The 24,760-nt window shown below is 36.9% G+C and overlaps 1 protein-coding gene and 1 long non-coding RNA gene across 4 annotated transcripts in view; both read right to left on the bottom strand.

Moving 5' to 3' along the window:
• The window catches only part of LOC117161309 (uncharacterized), a 61,950-nt gene that overhangs the window by 13,460 nt on the left and 23,730 nt on the right, over positions 1-24,760 (bottom strand). The window contains exons 2-9 of the mRNA XM_033342744.2: positions 18,877-19,008; positions 9,711-9,884; positions 8,128-9,436; positions 5,780-6,722; positions 4,672-5,045; positions 4,163-4,313; positions 3,836-4,061; positions 3,477-3,642 (exon numbers count right to left, since the gene is read on the bottom strand). Coding sequence (XP_033198635.1) covers positions 3,477-3,642; positions 3,836-4,061; positions 4,163-4,313; positions 4,672-5,045; positions 5,780-6,722; positions 8,128-9,436; positions 9,711-9,884; positions 18,877-19,006 — 3,473 coding nt within the window. The 5' untranslated portion in view covers positions 19,007-19,008. The remainder of the gene's footprint in view (positions 1-3,476; positions 3,643-3,835; positions 4,062-4,162; positions 4,314-4,671; positions 5,046-5,779; positions 6,723-8,127; positions 9,437-9,710; positions 9,885-18,876; positions 19,009-24,760) is intronic.
• Positions 13,474-15,742, bottom strand: LOC143302867 (uncharacterized). Of its 3 annotated transcripts, none has more exons than XR_013058697.1 (3): positions 14,904-15,729; positions 14,640-14,832; positions 13,474-14,266 (listed from the first exon to the last, which is right to left on the bottom strand). It is a non-coding gene; the product is annotated as an uncharacterized LOC143302867 (long non-coding RNA). The 3 variants fall into 3 exon arrangements; XR_013058696.1 differs by having other exon boundaries at positions 14,721-14,832; positions 14,904-15,712; XR_013058695.1 differs by lacking the exon at positions 14,640-14,832 and having other exon boundaries at positions 14,904-15,742.

The raw sequence follows: 24,760 nt of genomic DNA on the forward strand, positions 1-24,760 counted from the left end.
TTTGGACTTTCTACTCGATTCCGTCCCACGATAAATCTTAAAGCCGCGCAATACACTTTTACGAATACTACCTATCAAATAAATCAATCTTTATACAGCTGGACTCATCGTGTTCGCATTATCACAATGTCCCTTCCTTTGTTATGATCTTACAATGCAACGATGCGTTCTTCTGCAACAAACGTTATTCGAATTGCATTTACGATTCTGATTCCATTCATTATCACGAAACTCTATTCCTCGTAAATCGTTCGTTGCTTTATTTTCCAATTAAGAAGAGGAATACTCGAAACACGAAACGGATTTTACCATCGATATACCCGTAAAATTTGATAAGATTCGTATATGTTTCGTTCGAGTTGCGTTTATCTTATCACTGAAATAAAATTTCACATTTTTCTGTTACAATCGTGATTAAAGTTCCACGATTTCTTCATTATCAAAGACAGTTACTACGCGATCCGTCGCTCATATGAGCTATCCAGAAGTTAAATCGATAAATTTCACTTTTTACAAACTTCTCGACTGTAGAATCAAAGCTCGATATGATTAGAGTTCAACTTTTCCTAACGGTTCTGCTTCCGTATAACACATATATTCCTCTTAAGAACCATCCTCTATGCACGTGTTACATTCTCGAAGCCTTAAGATCCATTCATTTATAACTCTCGTTTAACTCACAAAGCTCGTCACTTGGAACTCTATATTTTTCACTGACTCACGCGAGATTCCTATAATATATATTTGTTCTATCTGTTTCTAGATCACCGAAATCCTGCCTTCTAGCAATAAGCAACGTCTATCTTATCGAGTCTATCCAAACTACCAGAGTTCCTACTCAATGTACACTTTCTTTAACCACAACGAGTAAGATGACGAGGAAACGACGTGTCAACAGCGTCAGCTAACCGCGGAAAGGCAGCTCGTTGCAACAGATACCGTATCGTTTGATAATACCCCACCCAAGCGTATCCAAGTAACGCGCGGTACAAGCAGCAGAGCCGATAAAGCGTTTTATTGCCGGCAGCGTAATCAACCGGACAATCTGCGATCGTCGACGCCGATTCCGATGCTTCCTCGCGTCGCTCCTTCTTACCTATCAAGGTTGCTGCGACGCCTTTTACTTTCGATGAGATTCCCGTTTCACGAAACTGCCCGATTAAAAGTGACGCGACGCGAGTAGATCACGTGCGCCATGGAATTCTTGCACAACCCGTTCCATTTACAAACAAAGGAAAAACTCGTGACTATTTGTTACGTAAAGGTCTATTAAATGTTACGGAAAGCTACATCTTGAGTACGTCTTAATCCTGCGAAAATCGTGCTTCACTTTTTTCTTTAAAAAAAGAAAATACCAATGTTTAACATAAACTAGTCAGAATCAGAGTCTAACTCATTGATGATCGGTGTTAACAAACATGATATCCATCATAAGCGATATTAATATTGTAGAAATCACTGGTTAACGATCTTTATAGATTTATTTATTGTGATTTAAACAGGAAACGATGGTTATTTAACGTGAACTTAATGCACTAATGTGATATAACTAAGACAACTAAATTGATCATTCACAACTAGCAACTTACAATTAACAGCTCATAACAACTCGGCAACTAATGATTAACCAACTCGCAACTCGCTCTCAACTCGACTTGACTCAACTGACGACTCACAATTCACAATTTACAACGACTCGACAATTTACGAGTAACAATTAACGCGCAACTACTCGTAGCTCCCTCGCAATTCTAGTTGCAACTGACTAACGGCTACCTTTCATACCACGGTTTTGGTATTCCTAGCACGCACATGTGTTCCACAGATGTGAATGACCCATGATCAAGTACACCTTTTTTAATTACCCAATACCGTAAAGGGCCACGGGTATATGGCCCATCGAGATTTCCCATCTTTCTCGCCCCGTCAGCACTTTCATTGTTTTTTACCTGTAGTTCATCAGAATTTAGTTGATCGGGATACTACAACATGCTGAAAACATATAAACGTGTCTGACAATATTTACAGAAATATTTACACGATATTTTAACGCATAACAAGTGAAATCTTTTGTTCTTGACATCTTGGCGTTTGTATACAGCTCAAATTATACTTTTCAGTTAAATCGATAAATTAAATTGTACCAATGGTTACTCTTAAGTCCCGCGACCCTATCGTATACTATAATCCATCCTTCGATCAAGATGGCCACCAGTTCTATAAGCATGTTTACTCGGACCCGCAATAATCCTAAGGAACCGTCATAAGATTTAGCATTTTTTACTTTGTCAAGGCCCTTAATTACTACAAACATCTTTCAAGTCGAGAAGCTCCTTAGGGTTATTGCTCACCCGCGAGTGACCATTAGCGAGGAGCAGCCAGCACCCATTACTAGTTTTCCCTACAAACCTTACCGTCACAGAAAATCACTTGCTAACAACTCTTCGCTCAAAACACTTCTACATCTTCCACACGCATCACTCGCGGACACTTATATTCTTCAAAAGTTGTTGGGAGTAAAGAGTTACATTTAAACTGTTAACTCGGTGTTACAATCATTCAAACCACCCCTATTATCTTAACCGAAATAGGGGATCGGCTGGTTCGTGGCGTCGATTATCGTATCGAGACAAGAACTTACGACTTTCGTTGACGCGTTATACTGCGAATGCGTCTCCCCGTGAAACCGTAGAACAGATACAAACGATCGTTTTTAATCAAAAAATGCACGCGCTTCCTATTTTTGTTAACTGCATCGAGGACTTTTTTTATCACTAAATCTACAGATAAGACACGTTCTGCCACTATTGCTAAAGTGACATTGTGTACGATCACTCAGAACGAGGCGATTTCGTCATTCGTGTATACTGTACACACACGTACAAAGAATATATCTATACTGTACACTTACTAACTAAGCAACACTGTGAGCACTTTTAAATTTTTTATATTTGTTGAATGTTACGCAATCATGTTATCTATGTTCAAAAATGTTTTATCAGTTACCTATCTATATTTTCGTTATATATCGTTCAAAGAATTGTAAACTTTGCAAATGTTTGTGAAATCATTTTAAATTCCATATATTTTTCAATGTACCTATGTTTAGAATTTACAGAAAGATAACAATGGAAAATATCGCTTCACAAAATTCAGAACGTACTTGTCTCCCTGTCGTTTCTTTCAGACTTTCAGGATTCTGTCGTGCGATTATCAAACACAAACCATGCAATTTTCGTTTCTTCTCACTTTCTTATGGTGCGTTCAAACCAGGTGAATGAATGCTCGTTCGCTCCCCACTCTAATAAAATGAACGGATTCACGTTTTCACTATCATTTTTTAATTTTATTAAAGTGGGGAGCGAACTAGCATTCGTTCATCTGTAAATTCGTTCAGAAAAACGCATCATTACGAGAACAAGCAAAGAATGCGTGATTTGGGCTATGAAGGCGGCATAATTGAACATGTGACTTACCTTTCTGCTGGTCCCGTTGAATAACTAGAGGATTCTTCTCCTGACTCAACACTGTTAAAAGAGGTACAGTTCATTTTCCTTTCTTCCCACTGCGACCGAACCTCGTCTTGAACTCTTCGTTTCAATTCCTCCACTCTTCGTCTTTCTTCCGAAATTACTTGGCTACCTATAACATGAGTAAAGTAGAAAATAATTTAATAGTATCAAAAGTTTCATTGTCTGTTTAAATATTTTGTTAGATAATTCTCTTCGTAATTGTGTTCTCTAAAATTCATTTTGTTATTTATTACAGTGCGTCCGTAGAAATAAATTTTCTGTTATTTAACACATTTGGCTATACAATTTGTAAAGCCATTTACCTTGTTTGGCTAAATGAAGCTGTCGATTTCTCTCAATTTCTTTGAGGGATTCGATAGTCTTCCTTCCCAAGCTGCCCTGATTGTTTACAATGGGAGAGTCAGTAGTGACCCTGGAGATCCTGTCGAAGTCTTCCCTGCTCGGAGATCGTTTCTCGTCTCTGTTTTCGCAAGCATTCTGCGCCAATTTTATCAGTTCATCGTTAATCGCTCTAACTCGGTTTCGACCCTATGACGATAAGAGACAAGATCAAACAAAAATCATGAACATCAGTCATTAACAACTAAAATATTCTGATTGTTTTGTAAATAATCTACAAATTCACTAACTTCTTCCAACCGTTTCAAATGCGTCAGCTTCTGCCTTTCAAGGCTTCTTGCATCTTTAGTCGCTGTGCTTTTTGCTTCGGATCTCTGTGCTTCCAAGTGGCTCAATCGAACCTTTCTGGTCTCTATCTTGGTTGTCAATTCACTCAAGTATCTAAAACAGACATTTACATCGCCAAATCTATGTTAGACTCAATTGTCAATCACCATATAATTAGCATACTAAAGTATATATTAATTTGTAAAAGAAGAACCATTTCGTGGATTAGTTTAACAATTAAAATTTCTATAAAATCAATTCTATGTTACTGATCGACTCTATCGATCATGCACAGTTGATACGAGATAGCTTTATTGACAATAAAAATATAATATAATTATCATATAATTATATAAAAATATAATTATTTTTGATAATGAAAGATGTATCACAAAGAAGGTAAAACAAGGATGAAAAACCAACAAGGATTTGAAGAAATTTAATCGCACAATCGTGCATGAAATACTTTTACCTCTGTAACTCTTCCCTGGTTGCCAATTTGCTCGCTTCCTCTTCCAAATGATGAAACTCCAAATCCTCAAAGGCCTTCCTTTCTGACTCCAGGACGTCTTGCTGAGCCATAAGTCTCTTGCTGATATTCTGTTGCATAGTTTCATCCACGCAATTCGCTAATTCCTCTTCCAAACTGTTACAAGTCTGCTGAGCCCTTTGCACTCTCTGTTTTGCTTCCGCTTGCAAATTTGCTTGACTCGTGTTATCCTCGGCCATCTGTCTCTCCAGTTCGTTTATCCGCATCTGTACTTTTATCTTCTCACCCTCGTCTTGACTGAGTTTCAACGATTCCGACTCGTATTCTGCAGACAGCAGTGCTTTTTCTAATTCGAGCTGTCACACACAAAATGCACATAATTAATGCTTAAAGAATATTATAGGAGAAACGATACCATTGTTTTTCTTAATAACCTGTTCTAAACTTTGTTTTAGGAATTTGATCCTGGAAAATAAGAGAACGAGCTTTTTCATAATTGTTCGTTTCTTCCCTCTAAAATGTATTATTTAGAAATGCTTGATGCACGAATGTTTGAACGTTACTGAGTAAGCTGGAGCAAGACTAAGAGCAAAGGGTAATACCTTATCTCATTGCGAAATAAGAAAAAGTAAATAAATTTTAACTCGAAGGTAAACGTAGATAAGAGGATAAGGTTCGAGTTCTCGATTATCCTTACCATCGAATGCACTTGTATCTTTAAACTCGAAATTATTCATTCGTCGGTACTATTTAATGCTAAAGGGTATAGGCCACTGGGGACGATTTGTCTTGCTATGGTTCTGCCACTACGAGAGTGGCATTCGTTTAGTTAGATGGGTGTGTGCGCATCTGATGATACGACTGCAAGCTGATATTTCTGTTAATAATACTATGTAATAATATGAAAATAAGTTCTTGTATTATTTTCATAGATAAGAAATGGGAAAGAGACGAAAACTACTGCACACTAACGATGGTAACAACATCTTTCCTTTTGAAAGAAAATCTTCGATTTTAAAAAGTTGGTAGAATGCATAGTTAAAATTTATTAAATCTTTCAGTTGAAAGAAAAAGGATTTAAATAACAGACCTCCCTACTAATTTCCTCTTCCTGGATCTCAATATCTGCGACGCTCCTTTTTAATACGTCCATATTACCAAGGATATGTAATTTCTCGTTCTGAAGGAACTCTATGTATTTCTTTCTGTCCTCCTCTTCGAGTTCCTTCCTTTCTTTATCAGCCTTAGCCTCGTTCGATTTCGCGTTGTCCTTCTCCGAATTGTTTTTTTTGGGAATCGTGCAAATTTCTTTGGATTTGGAAAGCATGGAAAGTTGCTCGATAGCCTCTAGAAGGTCGTCGTTAGATATTGCCAGCTTGTTCTCGATCATCTCGCACGATTTCGACAACTGACCATTCTTCTTTGGCATGGAATGATTGTTTTGATTGTTGTTCTGTACAGAATTAATCAGCACATTCTCATACAGGCTCACGTTCCCGTTTATCGAATTGTCGTAGTTTCGTGAATGCATATTTGGTTGTCCGTTAATCCTCGCCCCATTCAGTTGGATGGTTCCATAAGTGTCTTTCGTTAGGTCAACGATCTGCGTGTAATTACCACCGTTATTATTGAACATCGACCCATCGATTGCCGTATTCTCGTAACCCGAGTTACGAACTTGTGAGATCGAACCGCAAAAACTATGGTCCCCGTTGCCATGAATGTTTGGCCACATCACGGATTGGCTGTTGTTATTGTTGTTCGGCGTGATCGCTTGTGGATGATTCTGTATGTTGTCTGTTTGACTGTCTGTATGACTTGTCGCCTGGTTTCGACGATTCTTCGGCGAGTTACCATTTTGGAATATGATTTTTGAATTTTGCACACATACGTTCTCGTATGAAGCCGAATTCGATTGTTTCGTAGTGTCGAAGGAGAAGTGTGGTTGATTTTTAGATGGACTCTTCGGGCTGTCGAAAGGTGAATTATAACCGAGTCGCTTGTCTCGTGGTAGAGAGCCATTCGTTTTGATTCTGTGAAAGAAAATGAAGATGTTGTAGACTTTAAATTATACAACCTCTATATTTAGTTCTATATTTAGTGATGTACGTAGATGTATTGAAACTAAAAGCTAGTTATTGGATTATCATCATTATTGATTTGTATAATATACAAATAAAGAAGAATAAACTTGTGACTTACTCAAATACGGATAACTATATGTACAACATGTTGACGGGAAAAGTTGTACAAGACTTTTGTAAAAAAGTTGCCAAAAAGATTGGCGAAAGGTCTTAACCCTTTTAGTGCCGAACAACGATATATCGTTGCGTATACGATGGCGTCTTACTATTAGCATCGCGATAGAACTTTATCTTAAAATAAATTTATAAAACGTTGTAAATGGTTGAATTTCTCTGTCATAAGAAAATTTGACACGAGGTTTGCTTGAGCCTGTAATCACAGGTCTATATAACACTGTTTAGAACAGAATATCTCCTTATGTTTCACAAAATAATCTTGCATCGACATGGCGAGAGTAAAATTTTTGCTGGACCTGTGCGAAGATCACGCACAATTTGTAATCTGTACAATAAAGGATTACACGGTGTACACATTAGTAACCATCAAAGCTAAGTAAATTATTTGTGTTGGAAATAATAAATAATTTAATTAATCTTAAATGTATAGAATAATATTAGAATGTTATTTCAGTGATGTTATACCAGCTACACGAATCACTTGTTTTGGAGCAAGTAATCCTTCTGACGCTTGCTGCGCATCATGGGTTTATCATTTAGTTTTGTGTTTTGATATTAGAAATTTTGTTACAAATAATTGAGAATGCAATATTTATACTTTACATTACGTTTTTTACATCAAACTATGACCAAACGATGATTCTTCTTATTTGCAAATAATGTTTATAAAAGGAAACTGATTCTTCATTTTTCCTACAGATTTTGATTAAGTATTATTAGTACGATTTTCAATAAATATTGAAATACAATTGGCATTAATTTATTCTCTCTTTATTTCGTTTCTATGTTCCTTTTTGAATTTTGTAAATATCACTTACTTTTTTTTATATTTCCTTTCTCAAACCTTACCAAATTACATCAAATTGGTTCGGTATTCTTCGCTTAGATACAATTCTTTTGGTCGTCACTAAAAGGGTTAAAAAGCTCACTTTACGGTAGAATTTACCCTTAAGAAAATAATATCGCTATAGCATGAGAACAGTCTGTGTCTTTTCTATTTTCTTTCAACCAAGATAAACAGCTACTCCTCGTCAAAAAAGGGTACGGGGATTAAACCTAAAGTTGGTTGTAATGTACGCAACATAACGTACTACGGTCTTAGATGACGTATCAAAAATTGCAAGTGTTTCGCGATAAGTTCGAATCTTCTCGCAAAAAATGCAAATAACTCATTCACCTATTAGGTTGTCTTGGCTTTTCAACGGTGCTCTGCCTTTCGTACTCCGCGCACATGGCAAGGATTTCCTCGAGTCTCATTTTCTCTTGCCTCTCGACCTCCTGCTCTCGTAGCCTCTCCTCTTGCGCCTGTTTCCTCTTATTCTCCGCCTCTCTCCGTTTATTCTCTGCGTCAATCTGTCTCTCTCGTAGCTCCTCCAGCGAGCAACCACTTCCGGTACTAGGAGTCGGGCTCTTCACCCGTCCAAAGCTTCTCTTCGGCTCGTTGTACTTGGGATTACGATTAAACGCAGGACTCGGTGGCTGTATCCTCTTGATGTTCGGATTCGAACCAAAACCCTGCGCTCCAGCCACGCTCCTCAGACTTCCACCACAAAAATTTCCGTTACTGGGACTATTGCAAATATTAGGATTCGAACCAAATTTTTCCAACTGAAGATACTCGGTTGTCGTGGTCTTGGTAACAATTAAACTTTGACTCATGTCGAAGTCCCTTGTCGTCAAGTCGTCGAGATCGTTCGACTTTTGGCAGGTGAAGCTTCGTGACATAAGACCTCCCTGATTCACATTGTTCTTCGATATCGTTTGAAGGATATGAGGATTTTGGTTGTTCTCGTTATTGCTATCTCGATAGTATGGTTTGTAGGTTTTTAGGTAGGATTCCGCGGTTGAATACATCTGAATCTGATTATGATTCGGCAATGAAATGTTTTGATGCTGATGATTAGGCGTATTGGATCTGCTGGGTGTTCTGATATCCAATCTTTGACGATTCTCATCGCTATAATAGTTAGGAGAAGAAGAGGCGAAACAGCTACCTGGAGAAGATGTATTGAGAAAATGAGCTGGTGAGGATGAATTAAAGGATGGCGTGTTCGAACGACTTCTTTCCAAGTTTGTTAAGTTTTGTAACGGTGAATTATTATTGCCATTTTTTAGGGAGATTAAACTGGAGGATCTCGAGTGACCGAGAATTTGATCGGCAGGCACGTTCGTGGTAATAGCACCCGCTGGAAACACTTTTGGAGAGACGCAATTGTTTCTATTTTGTTTCGATAACATTTCGAATTTCGTTAGTTTTCCAAGGAAACCTATTTCTTCGTCGGAGCAGGAATTTCTTGGTGATTTTCGTGGCGCCACCGGTGGTTTTCTTTCTAAATGATAGTTTTCCTGCAGCTGGTTATCCGGTAGGGAGAAACTTATAGGCGCCATGGAGATTCTCGAGTGTGGCAGTACAGATCGTAATTGTTTCGCTTCGGCTGGGTGATTAAAGCGCATGTAATTCGATCTCCCGATCGACAGCATGCAACCTGAAATGTTAAATTCCCATTTATAGTCATCTGAAAATATTCTTAATATATTTTTAGGTATGTAGATTCTTATATTTCAAATTATATCTTACACACTTAAAAATTACACTTTTCCTACGTACGTTTCCTAAGTACATGAAGTATATAATACTAAATACCAAATACAAATATAAAATACAAAACATGAGGTTTAATTTCGACGGTGTAAATTGACCAAGTAGCAGGTTTACAAAAAGTTTATACTTGGTCATTCGTATCTGAGTCAAGGTCTTACCTTGAGCGAGTCTCACTGGTGAATTTATCGATACACCATCGACTGCCGTAGTTCCATTTATGGGATGAAGAGTGACCACGCCGTTATTATTTTCAATCGTGCAATGAATGGACTCGACGCCGGTACCAACAACAGAAATATCCGCATCTCGACTCGATCCAAGGGTTAACTTACCTAAACAAAACATTGTACGTTTTAAGAAAGTACGAAATATGACTAGTTATTAAGAAACTTAGAACTTTTATTTTATATTAAGGATATAACAATTGTTTAAGGTGTTATATAACGAATCCACCAACAATTGGCATTCTACGCAGAAGGATTCGAAAGATAGTCGGGCACAAACATCGAACGAGTTGAGATCTGGAGAGAATGCGACGAAAATAAGCTGGAGTACAGAGTGTGCGCTACATTTGAGAGTAATGCGGTAACTCGGTTTTCCAGAAATGCGAAACTATCCAACAATTTCAACTATTATTCTAGACGGTAAGGAAACCACTACCAAAACTAACTAAACTTGCTTCCATCTTCACAATTAACTATCTTGGCTTTCGAAGTTGCATGAAAAGCGTCACAGGCATTCTACATATACTCACGTATGTAGGTATACCGAATGCTGAATATTGAGTTGTAGATTCGTGGTAACAGATAATATGAATAAGAAAGATACTTGCTATTACTTTTCAATATTTCTTATACATATTAATGTTTCATTATTATTTTTTTCGTTGTAATTCAGCAAATTATGAACAACAATCAAGAACAACGTGATTATGTTGTTCCAATTCTCTATGCACGACTCTAAGCTCTATTCAGCTTTTCAGAAACGCTATCGTGAGAGTTGCATTTATTCGAGCAGCTTTCGCGTATTCTGCATCATTTTTAACGCGATCAAGATCCTAAAACCTTCAATCTACATGGCATCCATACTATCTGAAGTTGCCATTTAACATGGATTATGGTAGCAAGCCCAGTTCCTCTGATCTTTTTAATATTCAATTGATAAGTGGAATTCCTTTTTTTAACGTATTAGCGAATGCTTGGACGTACATTCTGAACATGCATTACGATTCATTTTCTCTCCGATGTGCTATGCATCTGAGCATATTAACAATGCGCTTAAACTAAGAAACTTGAAGAAATTCATCGTAGCATCTGCTTGATTGAACAATTGGCTGCCGCGCAGGGATGCAGTGAATTATGTACGTGTTAAGTCATGGTTAATTGGTTTTTTCTTAAGAGAAATTTTTAAGGCGAGAAGAAAGTCAAAGAAGACATAATGAATTAGGCGAATATTGAAATCGAGGTGTTACGGATTTGTTTAACTTTTTATTTAATTTTATATTTATAACTTTTTGTTTTTTGAAGCATTTGATTACGAGATAACAGAAAAAACATTTAAAGTATTAATATCAAAATAAATAATGTTCTTTAAAGCATTATATTTAGTTGCATCAAAAATAACAAAACGCATATACTTACAAAATGAAAATAGGAAATCAGAATTTAACGTTTTAATATAGCCTTGTCTAAATTCATTTCAATTTCTCAATACGTTACCAAAAACGTATACAGTAGAAACATAAGGGACAAACGTTCGCTATCTCTAGTTAAAAGAAAACAACCATGTCGTGTATTCTAACGATGCAATCGATGCGTGAAATAACCTTTAATCAGAGAGACTGTAAATAACTTTCTATATAATAGTTTATTATGCAGATCTTTAGTTAGAGATTCGTCAAGTCACTCTAATAATACATCTGCCGGATAACTTCCATCTTCTTGTGCAATTCGATCAAACGAGCCAACTGGATTGTTTATAGTTGGAAAAGCGAATTATACAAAATCGAGGATAAAGACAGGGGAACTTAGTTACCTCCGTATGATGTAAAATACTCTTTCCATTTAGACGATCGATCGCATTCGAGGGTAAAAGGGCGTAGAAACGCGGAATTGCGACCTAACACGAAAAAAAAAGTGCACGCTCCTTTTCGCAGGATATTCTCCGTGAAAGGGTCGGCTCGATCATTAGCGCGAAATAACTCTGGGTATACGCGCGCGCCAATCTGCGAGAACAGCGAGTAAATCGTGGCGCATTCTACAAAGGACTGGCTGTTATATTTAGTTTTGGCGCGGTCGTGCACTCTCGCACATTTTCGGTCTTTTTGGAAAAGTTTCCGCCACGCAACGTTCAAAATATACCTCGCGCAGAGGAGTCAGTCTCGTCTATTTTGCAGTCGGCAGAACGCGACGCGCTCCAATCTGCTCCCCTTTCTTTCCTTCCATTTCCTTCTACTTCTCTATTCCTTTTTATTCCTTTTTACCACCTTTGAATCCTTTTTTCCTTTTTATTTTTTTTCATTTCGTTTCATTTCTCCTTTTCTGAGTTCCCTGTTCTTCAAAATGTAGATCCTACATATCTGGAATATTTCGAAAACTTACACCTTTCCAACAAAACGAATTTCAATCTATCCGAGTACCTCAATCACAAACAGCTCTATCTACATTCCAGTGTTAGCTTTGCGAGCAATACATTAACAAAATTGATGGCGTTGCGTAATACCCGATAAATCCGGGCGATCCGTCGCTGCGATTTCGAGAGTCCTACGCAATTACAACGTAGCCAGCGGATCGTATCGATAATCTACAAACACTAGAAACTGTAATTCCACTAATTTTTGCAGAGCACCATTCCATATATATAATCTGTATACCAAACGATTCTTAATACGACTACGAATCGATGAAATTTTTAACTACTTTCGCTCCGAAAATTTGTTGGTACGATCGACTAGCAACTTTGTTAATGACAATCATAGCGTTAAAGTATACATATGCGTTCCACGTATACATAGACGACATATCGTCTCTCAGACAATTCCTAAATTTTTCGTAGGAGATATCTATCCTGCGGCAACATTCAAACTTAAACAATGGGAAAATATTCTATCGAAATGAGATCAGGGGATCCGATCTGACGCAAGAAATTAAGCAGGAAAAATGGAGTAGTTAAGACGATCGTTGAATTTAGATATTTCAAAGTTTCATTACGTACAATTCGACAGAAATTTTGTCCGGGTTGGAGAAAGTTCTTTGTGATTCGTCTATAGCACGATATACTTCGACTATAAATTTCAATGAAGCTACTATTCCAGCATACTATTCCAACGAAAATAAAAAAAACAGATGCGAGAACGTGTTGTACTCGGCACGATTTTGATCAGCCTAAGTTAGCTCATGCTTAACTTTACCGTGATCTTTTTGCATTCTGGCATTACGATATCTTAGCGAAACTGTTGCATTCCTATGTTGTTCACGCATCGGGATACGTATTGATTACTTTGCTTCTTAGAGAGATGGGAAATATGTAGGTAAGTGTAATAGGTTTAAAATTGGTTCCAAACTCGCTTGGAAAAGCGCTTTGGTAAGTGAAAGTGATCAATTTCTACATCTAACATTCCTAACGATGTAAAAATGAGTAACTTCTAAAACTTTTTTTGTTGCTTTTTCTTTATCTGTGTCCTTGGTCGACATTGAACGATGGTTATCCAGTTCGTTTGAGTATAGATTACTACTTACTTTATGCATGTTCGAAAATATACCCTTCAAAAAGAAGAAAGAAAAAACGAAAAGAAAAAAAAAGAAAAAGGGGAAAGAAAAGAAAAAAAGAAAAAGGAAAAAGAAAAGAAAAAAAAACGGTCAGTACCTTTGGATTTCCTCAACACTTTCATGTAAAAGCAAATTAAAAGAAAAAGTTTAAAACTTTTAAGCTAAATTACAAATGTGTATTTTTCCTTCTTTTTATATATTCATAAATAATTCAGCTACAATTTGTTTATCTTGCACGTTATCTGAACGCTATATCCATTTTATCTTGGAAGAAATAAAGCTGCTTCTTAGATAACGAAAGACAAATTGTCTTTTAATGTGCCATAATCCCAAACATAGTAAGAAAATGATATCGTTATCCATACGTATAAACGTTGTAAAACCATCTGATAGTGGAAATTTATGCTTTAAAATCTCTTTATTTATATAAATAACTACGTGTTTTTATATTATTCATAATAACTACATATACATATTTTTATAATGTTTCGTAGTGTTTCATAGTGTTTCATAGTGTTTCATAGTACATATGTATTTATATTCACTTTTCCAACGAAGAATTTCGATGCTTCACATTTTTTATGTTGTATTTTCTACATAACTTTGTATACTGCATTCTCCGGAATTCATATACATTTTACGAAACCATTATTCGGATTCCATTGCAAGAAAGTTAATTTTATCACTAATTTGAGTATTTCTGTTTTAAAAAAGAAATTTGTTTCCATCTGTCAACAGAGTTTTTAACTGTTCTCCCAGCTGTAGTACAAAACCAACACTAACGCAGCACAGTTACAGGACGCACGGTCCAAAGTGTTAAAAACGTACAATTCTGTTTTGAAGCACCACGCTGTCTTGCGCCGACACAGCACTTTAAACCATCAGCGGCTCAAGCCTAGTTGAACGTGTTAAAAGCTGGTCAAACAATGACGTCGGACAGTTACGGACTGAAAACGAGAAACAGGGAGATTAATTCCTGACAATCGTTTTGTTCTACGCGCGAGGTCGCCCGTACCACAGGTAAATGGGTCTTTGTTAATATCTATCCAGCGGATCAGGTTAATGCGACTGCGAAATGTATCGATCGACGATAAAGTTTCCGTCTCCGGAACGAATAATGCGATATTTAGCGTGATTATGTTGGTTTCTGATAATCGACGACCGTGGTAATTCGCAGGTTCGATCCACTTGATCAGTCAAACCTGTACGGTTTAATTCTTTCGGGCAATATCGAAATCTCGACTTCTACCTTATTCTGCATTTTACATTCTGCATCGTACAAAACTTCGCTTGATATAACACGAAACAAAAATATCTTACGGGATTTCCTATTATCGAATCTTAAGCGAGAGATCTAAGAAACGTCTCCGACGTAGGAAACAGCCCACGAAAGGAACATACTATTATACTGTTGACCGTTCGAATCCGTGAGTGTACTACTTCCAAACAAGCAGGGAGCCCGTTGCGCTAAAAGAGAATAATAGGACGACGAGAAGAACGAACGTCGCGTCGCCTGAAAATATACGGCACTTTGAGGATTGACTCATGCAATAATTTATATTGCATTCTCGACTTCTCTCTTACACTTTTTTTCTATCTTTCTTCCACCGCAACGGTACGTACGCATATACGTATGCGTGAACTTTTCTCTATCTGCCTCTCTATGCACCGACTATATTTAAGTGCAACGCACCACGCTTATGAGACAGAACGTTCCTTGTGGGTTACTGTCCTCTTCTCCAACTCCCCTTCGACCGCGTAAACGCCTTTACGCCATTTATATACCGCGTACAGAGGCGTCATGTGCGCGGCTACGCACGCGCACTTTCTACGCGTGAATGTGCATGGGCACCACGTTGCCTTATGATCTTTTCTACCCTTCTCTTTCGTCTTTTTCTTTTTCTTCATCGCCATCATCGTCTTTCATCAATTTCTTCATTTTTCTCTACTTTTACTTCGTTCTCATATTTCTTTACCTATTTTATATGCGTCAATGTACACGAACATCGCGTTATCTTGCGATTTTTTCTCTCTTCGACTTTTTCTTCTTCTTCTAGTTCTTTTACTTCACATTCTTCGTCATCGTCATCATCTTCTTCCTTTTCTTCATTTACGTTTACTTCCTCCGCGTGCTATTCACTTTTTCCTACTTTGTTTTGCTGTCACAAAACGGTAGGAATATCAAGTTCATGCATTGTTACGCGACTGCCATGTAATTAGATACTAATTGCACGATAGGCGATAGGCGTTAGACCAACTCTATGTTTTCTGATCAGAGATCGAGGAGCAGGAATAGCAGTGGAACGAATGTGGAATCTTTATGTTAATTGGATCGTTCGAGGTCATTTCTAAAAGAACGGAAGTTCTTTTGATATCAGGCGAATTCGCAGTTTTTGAATGGAATAACGAGGTTTTAAGAAAGAAACGTTAAGGATTGCGTAATTAAGTGATAGAGGAAGTTTTAGTTGGTAAAGTTTATAAATGCCGTAGATGTCGTAGAATTAGTGCGCTGTTTAGATTCGTGTGCTTTCGTAAAAGTTCGAATGTGTTGGCAAACGCAAAGTAAAATTTCCTCAATTCTGGGTATACGTTCCTTCGCGCAAGGTTTATTTCTGACACGTTTGCTGAAATCTTCGCTGCGCGAAGAAACCGCGTACAAAACGTGAGGTGTAAATACTTGCGTGATTTACGTTGATGATTTCTGAACACAATGTAGTTAAGTTGTTTACGTTTAACTGCAATTACTATTTAATTACGACAGTCAAAAGAAATAGAACTTTTACTATTTCCAAAAAAAGATTGCAAAGAAATCAGCATTAAACAAAACCCCAGAAAAGAAAATTCTAGAAGCAATCGAATCCTCGTTAAAAGGAAACGTCAAATTCCAACCTATAACTCTCAAAAGTATACCTTGGTATTTCAACGTCAAATACGATACAACTTACCGCTCTACAAGAATCTCGCAATAGCGATAAAACGAATAAACACAACGAGCAACAGATATATGCAAGGAACGCGGACCGCACACGAGTCGAAGAATTCCAAATTGCACCAATACCATGAATTCCACGTTTTCTACGTCAAAGGAGAAACAGGAAAAATAATACAAGTCAAGTAAATTCATCGATACATTCCTTTGTTTCTTCCTACTAATTTATTGTTATCTCGAGATTGCTTTCTTATCGATTTAGAGAAGTTTCCGGTTGGCGAACTGCCATACAGAGAAACACTTCTCACCGCGTTACACTTTTTCTGGCGCGGTTATCAACCGTTTTTACACAGTGTCATTTTATTGGACGCACGTACACGGACATAAAATGCACGCATAGGAATGACGAAGAGCTTCACGATAGGCGAATAAAGAAAGAAAGAAGGAGTATCTTGGATCGTAGTGTTCACATCGATATATCGACCGTCGTCGACTCCGACTGGCGAAGCTTCGAAGGAACCGGTTAAATATTTGATCGGCACGATTTTTTCAATGGGACAAAATTTAGATAGTAGGTCGAATTGGAAATGCAACACGATTGTATTTATTGATAGTTGAACTTTTGTTTCGAGATACGTAGAATTTAATTTACTTTGACGCTCCAATAAGTTACTTTTCGTGTCCATTAATTGGCTCTAATTAAATCATAAGTTTGGCAATTCGATTTGCGATATGTTTATAATACATGTACGTACAACATTGTATCCTGTTACCATCCAAGCAAACCAATTCTTCAGAAATCCAAACTATGGAATTATGCATGTGCATTCATCGCACAGGAAGAGTCTCACGCTCCGCGGAAAACACGAATACTACAGACACGGCGTCATTGTTACCTCGTTCCATCGACGTTATGATCGTTACACATCACTCTATTCTCCTTCGAATTCTTTCCGCGGAAAACCGATCGTATCGGCACCGCTCGAGAAATTACAAAAACCGATTACGAAATTTTAGTTTCCTCCGCGAGGAACCTTGCTTTTACTAATCGCGATTCTTTATTATTATTGGCCAAACGGTTCGGCCCGTTCGATCTGTTCGGTGCGGTGAATGCAAATATTTGTGTTCGGTCGACTCTTTTCCGGTTTCGACATCGATGCACGTCGAGGACCTCTCGGCTTCCTGTCGCGTCTTCGATGTATTTCTAAAAATTCTCCGTCGCCCTTTACCACGCGAGAAATCCCGGTATGTCTCGGTTATTTCAGTGCTAAATAGATCCATCAGCTGGATTCATAGATGAATTTTATCAAGTTAATTGTACGACTACCATCCAATTGCGAATCGTACCGCCGCTCGTGGCCCCGTTTTATCGATGAATCTCGGTTTCCCCTTGTTTGATAGATTATCTAAATGTTATAAATGCTGTCTGAAAGGCGTGTTTATAATTACATACGATTTACTGGAATCGCGCTGCATCGGAAGATAGAAGGTTTGAACAGAAACAAGAAAAAATTAGGCTTATCAATCATTTTAATAAAACTCGTGATGACGTGTTAAATAAATAAAAATTAATGTATGTAGCACCATAAAACGAATAACCGTTAATGGTCCTTAAAGTTTAAAAAAACTTTTTAAATGGGTTTATGAATTATACGAATAATTTATAAACAAAGATACGGAATAGTACACATCGTAATAATTCTTCCTCGAATTTCCTAATTACCAAGAGTATGTACGCTCAGAATACCTTCGACTTCTTAATGTAGTCCATTATAGACAACGAGGAAACGTAGAGACGACAAAATTCCAAGAAAATCGCTTCGAAGAAATTAACTAGACTTCATTTCCCAGAGATATTCTCCCCACCGTCATTTGCGTAACACACAAAGTGGAAGTTCTAGCGCGTTGGATCGTAGTTATATAGCATTATTAAGCTTTATCAGACAGAATTACTACCATGTTCGAATCACGGATTAAAATTGATGAATCATTGCCTGTTATGGATACAGCGTTATCTAGCAAATGCTTATTGTCTTAATTGTCTTCGAGATACAAGCGAAGTAAAAAATTATACGTTTAATTGATTCTCTAAAGAAACCCACTTTTTCTTTCTCATGCTCGGTAAATGAATGTGTTTCGTGATATTATGTTTTATCGATGTAGATAGTTGCCCGTTTTTCGCCTTAGAATAATGAAAATTTATTCCGAAAGAGAAAATTGATTCGGAAAGAGCTATAGAGTAAGTCAATATCGATTTGAATGCGGTCAAATTTCATAAAGTTAGGAAGCACATTTCTAATTTCAAATTTCCAAAAATTCAATAAGATATATTCATTCTTTTTCATAAAGAGTCCCGCAGTAACAATAACTTTCTCAAGAATTTCATAACATCAGCCGTTAACCGTGTTACCCTGAAAACTTCGTACAGTATTATTTTCCCCCAGAAAGTCAGATTCAAAATCCTACCTACACTTAACCATCCATTAGATCACATCGAAATCAGTTTGAGTCACCTTTAAGCCACCTTTACGAGTTCGAACAGGGATAGACGCTATTTACCGCAGTCGGGTACACCACCGTTAGCATCTTCAATTCGCTATAACATCCGGCAAGCGTATATAGTCTTACCTTCGGGTAAAGGATGTAGGGTCACCGCCGTTGACAAACGTCCGCTTCCCATGGAAACGAGATGCGGCGCTTCCGTTTGCACTCGCAACGCTCGTCCAGCCTCGCGCACCTCAAGACCGGCGGTTGCCATGCCTATATCGAAAAAATACAGAAAAATCTCTGTTAAAATTAATTATTTCTATTGCGTTAGGCTTTTCGTGATGTTATAACTGACTTTGTAAAAGTGCAACATCGAGTAAATTAATTTCATTCAACAGGTGCTTCGACACATTCTTTTTAAACACACCTTTTCCAGAGGACATTAAAAGATTAAAGACGATTTTATTGGTGTTCAAAGATGAATAAGGGAAAATTATAAATCAAAGAATTGTTTCTCTCTTTTTTTGTATAAATAGTGGGGATGACAATGGGTTTATTACGCGAGATATGCGTACAATAATTAAAATTGTATAGAAAATAAGGATAATTAGATTAACAAATTAAATTGAAACCATCAATTGTATTAGAAAAAGATCATTCTCGTGGCACGTAACAAAAATTATAAAATTTCCAAATTCTTCGTACTAAATGTTTTATTGATTTAAATGTTCTACAAGAGTCGCTCAAAGCTAAAAAGTACAGTGACAATCGGTACGACGAATTTGATTTCATCGAAGACACAGGGATGAGATCGATTTACCGGCGCGAGATGAGAAAAATAAATGAAGAAGGGACGCAAGAACGAGAGGAAACCGGTCGCCGCGGGATGGTCGGAATTCTTTTTCTGTACGTCCCCTTCTTCTTCTCCTTCTCCTTCTTCTTCTTTTTCTTTTTTCTTTTTTCTTCCCATTCTCCTCGTCTCGGAGTCACGGGTCATGAAAAATTAGTGGGTATACACCTCGCGGAGGAGGTGTAACGTGTGCTACGAACGTGAAAAAGGATCTTTTTCTTTTTAATGTGATCCTGATGTCTGCGTAATTTCCACGTCCTGACAACAAACGATCCTGTGTAATCTGACGTTGATATTTCACGGTATAGTCATTTTCTGCTTTACGACTAAAGTTCTTTTCTATCTTTTATTTCAAATGGAAAGATATACACTATAGAAGAATTAAAAATTAAGTAATTACGTTAGTTAAAAGTGGATAGAAACTTTTTAAATGAATGTGTTGGGTCATGTGGTTAATAGTTACAGGCTGAGCATGTGTTAGAAAATGAAGAGGGGAGAGATTTGAAATGGAAAGAGAAAAATTGCAATTGTGTACTACGTTCAATAATAATTCGTACGTAATGTTAGGATATATATGTAGTTTCTGTAAATAATAATGTACAACGCCCCATAAATGCATCTAAATAGGATTAACATATTCGTTTAGAAGCACGGGGTACTTGAAATTTTTCAAGAGGGGTTTTTACCTTGTAGGCTATCCTGATATATACTTGAAAGCTAGATCGGCGAAATGCTTGAAACATTAAAATTTTAAGAACTAATTTGCTATACCATTAATATATGTACATATTCAAAATTTTACATTTCTGGATAACAGATTCGCTTATTTTAATATTTCAATCATATTTAGATTAATCTGTTGGCAGCACGGTATAGTACATACTATACATATAAGTATATTAATTTTTCAATAAATAAGACAAATATATATGACGTATCTGTTTCATAAAACGTTACATTATATTGCTTTGTCATCGTAGAGTAATGTTCAAATTTATAAGGATCTTCAGCCGAGATTAATGGAAACAAACCATGAATAAAACGACTTCCCGTCTTACTCGCCGGCGATTATGATTAGAGAAACTTGTTTCAACGCAAAGCTGCAAAGTTTTAATAAACGCTCAATAAAATTCAAGGATCGTAATTCAACCAGCTTAAATCTATAGTTGCATATTCATATAACAAATTGACGATCGTCATCGATTTCTTGATATAATACATACGTCCAAAAAGGCGAAGAGAAGTACACGAAATATTTCAATATAGAATACAAATCAAAAATTAAATGAATTTTTCTTTAGATTCGTCAAAAGTGAAAAATTTCTTTTATAGATATATGTATATAGGACACGTGCTTCAACAGTAAGTCGGTAGTAATTCGAGCTGAAAGGCATTATTTCCTCGTGTCAGAGCACGACAACGACAGACAAAGTTCAATGGGACGGCCTAGCGTAATGCGCTTAATTAAAGTTGTTTCAACTCGTTAAGATCGTTCGCACGGGATGAACAACCCTATAAACGGTAGCAGTTTGTCGACAACTGGAACGACAGTTTCCATCGAGTCTTCCTCACGGTGAGAATTCATAACGTCGTTGGTCGTTATATTCCATTCGCAATTTACAACGTTCAATGAGAACTACGCTTCGTACTATTTTTTTTGACAATTCTCAGAAGCTGATTTATCGAGCTGTTATACGTTTCTAATGTCATAAAGTCATCGCTCTTATTTTCTGTCCATAATAATTTAATCTACGTAGTACTGATCTTCTTGCAAATTAAATGTTTATATATGTATCGATGTCGGATTTTCTATGTCTTTATTCGATCTATATATTAATATACTATATTTATAAATATACTGTTTTATATTTTTGTACCGTACGAAGAAGTAGTCTTTCATGCGTTCAAGTAACAAGTAACCCAATCAAATTCAAGAAAAACCATAATAATAGATAGAGTAAATTTCCTCTAACATTTATACAATTCGCTTTTTCATGTATAAACGTGTAAACATCGGGAAATTCAGAGGGAAGTCGAAAACACAGCTGTGCATTCCATTAAAACGTTTTTCTGCGTAGAGTCAACAGTGTACTATTTTTAATCGTCCGAGTTAATTCCTTACTATTTCCGAATAGACGGAATTCGGAAAAGAACTCTTTTAAACTTGGCTGACCTCTTTTTTCATGTAAACGAACGAATCAAAAGAATTAAGAGCTACCTCCGAATTTACTTTAATACGAACCCAAACCAAAAAGCTCCTCATTTCTTCGCGGAAAAGGGAATAGATCTTGGAAAATAATTCATCGAATTAATCAAGAGACACGCGATTGATTCTAAAGCTTGACTATCGCGTTTCGCGCGATTTAACGAACGCTTTCGACATTAGAAATACGAACTCGAGGGAGTTCTATCTGTAAATAACAGCAACTGAAACGTGACACAGAACAAGACCGCTAGGAATAGTTATCCGTATCAAAAAAGTCTTCCACGAAATCGGGTATACGCGTTCTTTTCCGATTACGAGTAACAAGAGAAGGAGAAGGGGAGCCAGAAAAATTTGACTGCGTTAAAAAACATCAGCTTATTGCATGTGCTGTTGCGTTAAAAAAATACGCTCATAAATTGTCAAAGAAAAACAAAATTGCTCTGAGCTTCGAGGTACATTCATCGCGAAGGAATGTATAATTAGTAGCACATGAAACGCATAATTCTTCTGATGCAATAATAAACAATCGTGTCTTTATCGGTTCTACGCTAGAAATTGTCATTCAAAATCTTTTAATGATTTTTATATGTTAAACATATGGTTTTTGTCTTTTGATAGTCGAACAATTAGTTAGTTAATTCTTAAACAGCGAGAGTTCGAGAAACATACTAACTATCATAATCGTAAAGCACTTACTTTATGAGCCGCAATTTCCTGTCTTAATTATTATCAGGATCTAGTACAGAACAGATACCGTATAACTTCGGTTCAATGTTAAACTTTTCAAATTCCTATACGCGAAGGATACACCTGCTCGTTTGCAGGTGATTTTAGTCGAGGACAAAATTATTCCGTCACGCGAATGTGGCCTTCTGTGCGAGTGCGACCCTTCTTCGAAGACGGTTATATTTCAACATTTTCAAACCTCGAAGGTTGATAATTAAATAATACCTTTTTCTTCTTGCATAAAACACCTGTTCATTTGTATGAAATAAAGTTGTGGACTTGCGTAATTCTATGTATTATAAAGTAATGTATTTGCTCACTAATATTTCAATTTTATTTTTTATATTTCTTTTTATTTCAATCTTATCTCTTTTATCGTAATAGTAAAAGCTTTCAATGGCATTTGAAAATTCTTACAACCTATTAAAAAACCAAAGAAAATTTTATTGCATAGAAACAAGAAGAATAATAAACTGATTGTAATATAGATTGAACGATACCAACGAGATGTTATACTCTATATAATTTATACTACTTCGTATCGAATTTTATAAAAGGATAGTTGAAAACATTTTGTGAATTGATAAATAAATTATAAATTAATCTTGAAGCATCATGAAACATCATGACAGTAGTATAATACCAAATAATTAAGTAATTCCATCGGTCACTTTCTTGAATTGCACCTTAAGTTTAAATGAATTAAGTTTTCGCAGATAACGATGTAGTTATACGCTTAAATCTAGGTTGCCTCTATGAGCATAGTCTGGTGTTAACACGCTTAATAATGTCGTTTACGAGAGAAAGTAGTTTGCCAAACAGATAATTCTACAAGCAATCTTGACAAATGTTTGGAGAATATTCTCCTCACGAAACAATAGTCAGTTTAACATTGTTATCTTCGTTCTGGCACTTTGGATGAACATTTATATTATGGATATATTAATTATGGATGAATTCGCCTTTCTTAACTTCGGAAGATACGCATATCGACACCACATCTACACATAAAAAACTTCACGTCACCATAAATACCATACATTCAACACGTGGCATGCTAATTAGCCATAATTCGACCTTCGTGTCTTTCTTAGAACGAAGGCTGGGAAGTTGAAAAAAAGCGATTCATCGTGGTGAGGCCGATGCGGGTTCACGTTTTACATTTAATCGAGGGGCAACAACGCGTAGGCGCGACACTTTCAGTCGCCTTCCACGTTCAGCTGCAAAAGGAGACGGCTGCAGCAAAAAGCGAGCAGTGAGCTGGTCCAGCGAAAGGAGACTTCGGTAACCAACAGCTAGTCGAAGAAGAAGAAACCTAGCAGACGCCGTTTGCATCGTAGCTTTGCTTGCTCTCATGAAATGTTCTCACGAAACAAGTGTTACGCGATGAAATAATACCACTCTTGGTCTTGATATAACAGAGTTCTTGCTTTCGTTATCGTCGTCAAGCTCTCAGTTCTCGAGTGCCGCGGACCGGAAATCGACCATTAAATTCCAACACAATAAAGCTTGATGTTGTTAGCATTTTTACCGACCTTGCGGAGATCTTGAGAGATCGATTGATTTTATGTAGCGATGGAATTTCCACAGTAACGATAAGCTTGAAGATAACGTTGATATTTTGTTTAGTCAATTGCAAGAGATTTGGAAGTTAATTGGTGTTTCTTTTTCGAGGATGATTTATGGTGTGTAGAGGTGGTGCGATGATATTTAGTAGTACATAATTATTTATCGTACGTTAAAACCCTTCGAATATAAAAGAAGCATTGAAATCACTGTATATCTGCACTCTACGAGATCGAAATATTATTTTTTAGGGTTTCGATGATTATTAAATTCCTATCACTCATTGTATATGTCGGGTTGACGTCAAGAATAGGGTTAGGGGCGTTATTCGCTAGGATTAGCCATGGTTGTCATACAATAGCGGTAATGTTTATTATCATAATCGTAAGTATTACAACGTTATCGAGTAATCGCGGTGATTAGACACGAATCACGGTGGCCTCAGGTTCGATAACGAATCCACGGCCAACGGGACGACGAATGCGATATGATACACGATCCTGATGTCACTCAAAATGCAAGTAGTACTGCTCGGATTAGACTCTATCTATGTCCAAGTGGAACTGCCCCTATATAGTCCTCTCACCACCTCTCGGGTCAATCTTTGTTTTTAAGGAGGGCTATATAATTATTCCATACCTCTGTTACGTACACGTCCCTCCCGTGGCTACGTTCAG

This window comes from Bombus vancouverensis, chromosome 6, assembly GCF_051014615.1.
Source record: "Bombus vancouverensis nearcticus chromosome 6, iyBomVanc1_principal, whole genome shotgun sequence".
NCBI lineage: Eukaryota > Metazoa > Arthropoda > Insecta > Hymenoptera > Apidae > Bombus > Bombus vancouverensis.